This window comes from Callorhinus ursinus, unplaced genomic scaffold (genome assembly GCF_003265705.2).
Source record: "Callorhinus ursinus isolate GAN/ISIS: 27379988/994484 unplaced genomic scaffold, GSC_fseal_2.0 scaffold17, whole genome shotgun sequence".
NCBI lineage: Eukaryota > Metazoa > Chordata > Mammalia > Carnivora > Otariidae > Callorhinus > Callorhinus ursinus.
Genome location: NW_027397079.1, coordinates 9081951 through 9090352, shown reverse-complemented (window position 1 = coordinate 9090352; position 8402 = coordinate 9081951). Strand labels below are relative to the sequence as shown.

At 43.9% G+C, this 8402-nt stretch overlaps 1 protein-coding gene and 1 long non-coding RNA gene across 2 annotated transcripts in view; one reads left to right on the top strand and one right to left on the bottom strand.

Annotated features, from left to right (window-relative positions):
• Positions 1-8402, bottom strand: part of NEIL3 (nei like DNA glycosylase 3) — a 45276-nt gene that overhangs the window by 29486 nt on the left and 7388 nt on the right. Inside the window, exon 2 of the mRNA XM_025886178.2 lies at positions 1620-1747. Coding sequence (XP_025741963.2) covers positions 1620-1747 — 128 coding nt within the window. The remainder of the gene's footprint in view (positions 1-1619; positions 1748-8402) is intronic.
• LOC141374376 (uncharacterized) overlaps positions 6144-8402 on the top strand; it is a 20136-nt gene continuing 17877 nt past the window's right edge. The window contains exon 1 of the long non-coding RNA XR_012381201.1: positions 6144-6558. This is a non-coding gene — a long non-coding RNA (uncharacterized lncRNA). The remainder of the gene's footprint in view (positions 6559-8402) is intronic.

Here is an 8402-nt window from a genome sequence, read left to right as displayed (position 1 = left end):
GAGAGAGAGAGAGAGAGAGAGAGAGAGAGAGAGAGAGAGTATGTATATAAACAAACTTCTATTAAATTGTGAAAGGGGACGCAGTTGATTTTAGGTTGCTCGGTTTGTATTCAAATAGCTGATCTGCCACTGCCCTTGAATTATTATATCAAATAGTCATTAGGGCTGTAGGAAATTAAAAGGAAGCAAGCCACTGCACTTCTCCCCATGCATACACTGAGATACGAACTCCCCGGGGATGGTACTAGTTCAGTGAATTTAAGGAAGTGACTGCCCTTGTTTAGAACTTCAGGGAACATTTACTGACAGCCCTGCACTGAGAAATGATTCTTCCTTTATCAGTCTGGTGGAGAACACTTGATAAAAACCACCGTCTCATCCTAGAGAAATAAATCCGCACCTAACACGAGGGAATCAATAACATATCAATGTTCAACCATCTTCCATGGATGCCATTGTGTCCTCCTCCGTTCAGAGCAAAGTTTTCCATCACATCCATCTATCACCACAACAATATAACCTGCAGTAGATCATTGCTGCATGAGCCAGGAAGCCTATGCTGACATTATCCTTTCCAGACTGAGAAAAAAAACCCACCAAGTGACGCTGTTGTCCAAGGACGGCAGCTGCTGACAACAAAGAGAGAACATTTCAAAGGGGAAGCAATTACATAAACTCTGACATCCTCGAAACGTGCAGGAGATGAGGGGCGGCAAATAACCATCATACAGTCATATTAGCTCTCTGTGAGCATCAGTCATCTCCAGTTAGAGGCCCAGGGCCTAGTAACAGGGCTTTCCTTTAAGGTGAAATTCTTCAATAGCTTCCAGAAACATTAAGAGAGATTCAAGGGAGCACTACCTTCGTTCACGCATTGCAATACCTTAGGTAAACTCAGAGAAGACAAAGATTTGGTAGACATGTTAATCCATAGGCCTTTCTCTTTTTCCTGCAAAAATTCAGCAGGTGATCATGCTCTGGCGAGTACACACATTTTGACATTCTTATCATTAAGTCAACCAACGCGGGAGATTGCCTGTCCTTCACTGCCAACCCATCAGCGATGAATTACCCTGAGGACTGTGGAAGAGTGGAGAACTCGGGACTTCTGGGAAAAGTTGTGAAATTCTATAAATAAGTTTCCAATTCCGTACAAGCCTTCAGAAAAAGAAGGAAGACAGAGAACTATAAAAATCTAGAGACAGGTTGAAACCAAACTGGAAGCTGTTATACATATAAAGAAACTAATGTCGCTAATACAATAAAAGCTTGGGGAAAACACGAGGGAAAACAGGAGGGAAGAAGGGCTGGGAGAAGAGCCGTGTGGGAGATTTGCGAAGAGCCAAGCCGAGCTGTGTTGCTCTACCAGCCCCTGGAAGCCTGTCTAGCAGATCTGTTTTTCTTAAAAGAAATACATTGACTAGCCCTCCAAGTAATAATCACAATCTATTCATTTTCTTATTGCTTTCCACGATAGAATCTCAACCTCTTATATTAGAGCTCTCTTAAAAATGGAGTACTTTCTACATGATTAAATGTGACACTGGGTGAGCGGCGAGAAAAGCCTTTTACACATCTCTAAACAGAGAGATAAGATGTACTATGCAGGTTTATCTTACCGTAAAGCTTTTGGCCCAAAGTACATAAAGAGCTCCTTCCCCAAAGTCTGGACACCACTGTAAACGTATCCATTAAACAGTCTCAAGGAATTCGGGCCGGAATCTTTGTTATTGTTCAGTGCAGCAGCCTAGGAGAAAATACACCCACACCCACGTAAACACACATACAAACTCTAAACAAAATTATAATTTCGTTCTTAAACATATTTCTATTACTTCATGCCCAGGTGCATCCCAGTAAGAGGAATAATCTCCAGCAAGTCAAGTAATGTAATCAGCTGTTTACATACATTTTGTCAAATTACTATGGAGTCATTTCAAGAGAGAGTCCAAAAAAAAAAAAAAATTAAGTGCAAAAGAATGTAATTGGCTCACAACCAAAATGAGTTTCTTCCAGGACCATATAGCTCTGCACATATGAAAAGAAAGCACAGAAAAATGATGTGAATGTTTTAAAACTAAAATATAGGAGAGTCTTCCATTTCCAGAAGCATAGCCAAGGTCTCTGAGAGAGGATTCAGAAAGAGCTAAACAACAGTGGATAAAATATGGAAACCAAATATTTTTACCTCTGATGATGAACTCAAAAGCCAGGAAGGAACAATAAGAGGTTGAAAACCAAGTAAAAATGGGTGAGAACCCCAAAGATAAGCAGCTCTCTAAAGCAGGCTTTTGTTAGAAAGGCATCTACGGGCCCCAGGGAAGGAGTTTCAGTTTCCATGGTCTTGTGGGGTGTAGGGAATCAGTGGTAAAGACCAGGCTCCCCCGAGTGACAGGAGCTAATGCATGACCTGCTCTTCTCTCCCTCCTCAAACCACAACGTCAAGAATAAAGGAAAAAGAAACCCACTACTTCTTCCTCCCATCACCGTGCAAAACCAAACAATATATTGTGAGGATTACAGTATATGCCCTAAACACTACAAAGATCAAGGAAGTTATAAACTTTCCCTTCTGTGGGGCAGGGAAAGGAATGGTACTGGGTTTAGATATTGGTAAGGCTCTTTTTCTCAATGTGTAGTAGGTAAACTGGTGTTCTTTGTATCATTATTTTTCATTCTTGAGATAACGTTTATAAATATTCTTTAATTTGCAATCAACATATAATAAAAATTTAAAACAATCATTAATACCTAGCTATTCTATAAGATACAATAGGTACATATAATTATATTTACACATTAACTCTTCATCTAAGGGAATATCCTCACATACTTCTAACCTTTCTTTTTCTCAAATGGACCTACTCATTCTCAGAAGATTCAGGATAAAATCTTGGTGGGCGGTGAGGTAGTGATGATGGGGGTGACAGGGCGATAATTATAAAACAATTTAGACATAGTCTAGGAGAAAATCACAACTTCCCCTCCACTTACGGTAGAATGATATTCAGTGATTCTCAAACTTTTGGTTTACAGACATCTGTCATTCTAAATAGTTAAGATGGTATGTCCACTCTAGTCTTTAGTTTCCGCATTTGGGCCTTGTTTAAAAAGACACATTATAGTATTTAATTCAAAGGAACAGGAGGATAAGAGATTTTTAAGAAACCCCCAAAAACAAAAAACAAAGATTGAAAATGGCTAGGGACTGAATTTTGTCCCCTCCAACACTCATACGTTGAAGCTCTAACCTCCAATGTGACCAATTTTGAAAATAGGGCCTTAAGGAGGTACTTAAGGTTAATGAAGTCATAGGGTGGGGGCCCGATCCCGCAGGATTAGCATCCTTAGAAGAGACCACAGAGAGTTCGCTCTCCCCATCCTGTGTGCTCAGAGGTGGCGCCACAGGAGACAGAAGTGGTGTCTGCAAGCCAGGAAGACAGCTCACACCAGAAACCAAACTGGCCTGAACCTTAACCTTGGACTTGTGGCCTCCAGAACTGGGAGAAAATAAATCTCTGTAAGCCTCCTGGGTGATGGCATTTGTCATGGTAGCCCAAGCAGACTAAGGCAGGAACAGACAACATCCTTCCACTAAACCCCCGTTCAGTTACAATGGCTACGGCCGATGCTAGAATCTCCCAGCTGCCTGACGTTCAGGGAACGGGCTTCAAATCCCTCCTCCACATAATAAGAACTGGGAATCAGTCACACGCTTGGAGTGACCAACGAACCAATGCACAGAAGGGATTACAAGTTGCAGCCTTCCAGTTCTGCCCAAACCACAAAAAGAACCTTTAGGAGAAGGAAGGGAAAAATGAAGGGGCGGCGGGGGGGCGGGGATCGGAGGGGGAGAGGAACCATGAGAGACGATGGACTCTGAGAAACAAACTGAGGGTTCTAGAGGGGAGGGGTGGGGGGTGTGTTAGCCCGGTGATGGGTCTGCCTCTGATTCCTTTCCTCTTTCTTGGCTGAACCCCAGGGCCTAGCGGGGATCATCAAGCACTCTCACAATGGGCTTGAGGACTCAGGGAGGGAAAAATATACTTGCACATTGGCCTTGTTTTCATAAGGGAATCTGCTAGAGCCCTGAACTGAGAAGCACCAGGAGTCTTGATGTTTTCCTGCCTAACAGACTTTACCTTGCCACATAAATATACTTGGAGCCAAGGGTAGGTTAAGAGGGTAGGTTTCAATGCAGGTTTCCATGACAACCAATTAGTAGGTAAAAAGTTCTTCTAAACTAGCCTGGACACTTTTAAGATGATGATATACAGAGCAGATATAGATCTGTTATGAATCGCCTTTGCCTCAGCATAGATTGGGTTTGATACACTTTTGGATCCTGGATTTAAGGTCCTAGGGACATTTTAAAAACATTCATTTCTAGATTAATGTTTTCCCCACCGCTCCCATGTCAACAATCTCTTATCCTCTCCCAACAATGTTTGCTAGCAAGTGTTTTTAGCCACGCCCTGCAAAGTCCTTTGGCTTCTGTCAGGGTTCCCAGCAGAGGCTAGCTGGTCGATCCCATGTCATACATACAGCCCCAGACGCTGTCGTGGCTCTCCTGCTTGCTGGCCAAGGGGGAATTGGCGACCACTGCCACCATAGCGCTTCCATCTCCTTTAACCCTCCAAGTTTTACAAGTTCACCAAGAACTCAAGCTGTCTCCAGTGTGTTGGGAAGGTAATCATATGCAGTCCGTCATACCTCCATCCCCTTGGCTGCCTAAAAAGGGGCGTTGGGCCTGGAACACTTCCCGGCTAGAGACAAAGAGCACTCACACTCTGTTGCCTTGGGAGCGAGTATCTTTCCCTCATCCAGGCTTGATGTACATTCCTGTGTGCACCACTGGCCCTCAGGCACGACCCCCCAGCTTTCTGAATTGCAGACCCCAGGGGGAGGGCTCGGCGTCCTTCCACCTCTGCACAAAGTGGGGGGTGTGGAGTCACACTGAATGTGTCTCCTGCACACAGGACCTGATGGCCGTGGGGCCCATGCCTTGTGAGGGGCTGGGTTTGGGCTCTCTCTCGCCTGGTGCTGTCAGCGCATACTGGACCACTTGAACCTGCTGTGCATGTTTTCTCAGCAACTTGGGATCAGGCTGGTTTCTTCCAGTAGCACTTAGCTGCCCTTTACCTTGGCCACCGTCCTGTTAGGGTCTAGCCTTCAGCACAGCCTGACCCCCAGGGAATGGTAAAACACAGTATCCCTCTCACTTCCCACGTTTCGGTTTCTCTGTTTCTCACGGTATCGCCCTGAAGCTAATCTTGCCCCCCCCGCGCTACTTCACCCAATGGGAAGCAGCTCTTACTCAACCACTTCTCTGTTCCCTGCCCACACCTCCTTTCCTCCACCTCATTCCGAATTTACCGTGTGTTATCATGGCTCCTGGCAAAGAGACAGACAAGGTAACCTTGAACTAGACAGGATGGCACAACACCTAATAAACAGTACACGAGTCCCAGTTGTCTCCTGTGAAGTCTGCTCACACTGCCAGATTCACAGCTTTGAGGAGCACTTGCACCATTCAGGTTAAAACGCACTGTCAACGGCTACCACAGTTCACTGTTACTCACTCACTGGGCTGTGTCTGTAATTTGACCCCATCTGACAACAAAGGTGGGATGTGACACCTGGAAAGATGCCCCTCACCATTAAAGAGGGACCATTCATGACTGTTCATCAGATTCATTCATTTTAGAAAAGTTTATTGACCTTCCAGTATGTATTAGACCTTGTTCCAGATGCTGGGGATGCATCAGTGAGAGAAAAAAAAAACAAATTAAAACTCCCCTGCCTTCACAAAGCTTATAATCTTCCAGGCAGGGGAGAGTAAGCAATAACTATAATAACTGTGTTAAAACATTTGGAAAAGAAATCAAGATTAAGGGAGGGTGTAGCAGGTTCTAATTCTAAATGAGGCAGTCATAATCTCATGAAGAAAATGGTATCTGAGCATGTCTCAAGGGGGTTTTGAGTGAGCCATGATCCACGCATAGGGAACAGTGATGCAAAGGCCCTCCAGTAAAGTGTTTCCGACAACCAGTGAGCGAGCAGGCCAGGATGGCTCGCAGGGGAAGGTGTAGGCAGATGAGAGCCAGACCACGAGGCCCACAAGGTCCACTCTACAGACTGGCTGCTTCTCGACACAAAAGAGCATGAAGAAAAATAGGATCTGCATTACTTTTTAAAATGCTCTCTCTGGTTGCTGGGTAGAATTCTGGCTCCGGAAAAAATTATAAAAAGAACCAAAAAAGAAAAAAGAATTCTGGCTCCAGGGATCAGGGTGCAAGCAGGCCAAGAAGTCAGAAGAACCACTGCAACGATCCAGACGAGAGAGGAAGGAACTCTGGGCCGATACCGTAGCGGCAGAGGTGGTGAGAGGTGGCCAGATTGCTGGAGAGATTTTGAAGGTGGAGCAAAGAGGATCTGCTGGCACACTGGATGTGGGAGATTTTTGGCCTGAATTATTGGGAAGACAGTGGCACTGGCAACGAAGATGAAGATTTGGGTGGAACTGGATGGGAGAGGAAGGTGAGGGCTGGGTTTCAGGTAAGTTAAGGTGAGACATCGAGCAGGCAGTTGGGCGTGAGTCTGGAGGTCAGGAGAGAGGTCTAGGCTGCAGATGTAAATGTATCTAGCCGTCAGCATTCAGATAGATGGTTTCCAAAGCTCTGAGACTGGATGACGTCAGCAGGAGCGTAAGTAACAGATCACCAAGAGAAGGGGCCCAAGAACGGTGGGCTAGCACATTGCCATGTCCTGGTGGTGGGGCTCAGGGGAGGAATGGGAAACCGTCAGGGAACATGGTCAGTCCATCTATAGCATCAGGAAGAAGGCAGCTTCTTCCTTCAGATGCTTGCAGTTAGGTGTGGTTGTGCCGATTCTCTAGTGGTCGATACATTTCCTCAGTAAAAATGGGAATCAAAGGATCAGCTAAGAGAAAGGTAGGCCTCACCACCCTGCCTCCTCTGTAGGTATATGCAGCACCTAATAATAAGAGTCATCTTTGCCAGACTCTGACTGGATTCAGAATCATCATTCACAGGTAGAGGCCAATGGCTTGACACAAACGGTGTCCCCCATTCCAGAGACATCTATGAAAAAATGTCATTAAAACCCCACTGTTTAGGACCACATTGGGTATCCTTAATTACTTACATCAACCTAATGCTCATCAGTTGATGGCGTCAATCTTCTTAAAAGGAAGTACCCATTTGTATTTGTCTACATAATCGGGCTTACTAGGATCATAATGTTCCCTGATTTTTTATTTTATTCTATGCCTTCTGAAAACCCAGATTATTTCCTGGGAAATTTTCCACTCTATAAGGACTAGTGCTCACTGTTCAGTGGCTAGACTGGACCATCCATAGCTGCCCCATTATCAAAACATCCGAATTTAATTCAGCAGTAATACATCAGTGGGTCTTGTTGTAATTGGTTAAACAAAATATTTAAGAGTACAATTTATATCAAATTTTTTGTGCCACTCATTCTTTGAGCCACTCTATGACATACATTTCAGAAGAGATTCATCGAAAGAAACAGTAAAAACCTGGTTAAAAAAAAATATGGGTTTTTAATAAAAACCTCTGTCTTTTGTTTTGTTTTATTTTAATCCGTGTAGTCAAATGCCCCAGAGCTCCTAATAATGTCTAACAAGAAGAAATTCAAACCTAGCTTATCCTGATTTCTATCCCAGATTTCCCTCCCAGGGATGTCTAACAATGTGCGAAAGGGGTCTATAAGGTCCTTCCTCAGGACTATCTGGAACCCTCACTGTGGGAAATTTGGTTCCACTGACAGCTTATGGAGAGCACAGCTGAAACATCCTTTATGGCCAATGCCAAGAGGTAGGTTAAAAAAATGTTTTTATATCCAGGATCAGTTCCTCAAGACATCAGACGTTGTCCTGGTGCAGGCACCTATACACTCCCCAAATTATTGTCAGCTATCAGAGATTTTAGAAAGTTTAAGAGATCCAACCATGGGAAATTTGGCTATTTAGCAAAAGAAAGTCTCAGTGCATGGCCCTCCAAAACTTTATGGTTATTGGACCACATATTTAAAAGACCAAAGGGGAGTACGTGCCCTTGTAAATAAATTCTGTCATGCTTAGGAGGATGAGTCCAAAAATATAAAGGCCGATATACTTAAAATGCATGAGACTATTAAATCTCTTTGCACAGCTGTCAGTGAAAAGTGAAATATGTCCTTCTGGTTGAGAGGGCCTCCAAGAGAACCACACACCAAATCCTTACAGGTGTAATACAGGTCTATTTTACTGGTGTTTTACCCTCCTCTCTATGATTAAAGATAACACACAATATGACAAAGAAGAAAAGAAAGAAAAGAAAAGAAAAGAAAAGAAAAGAAAGGAAAGGAAAGGAAAG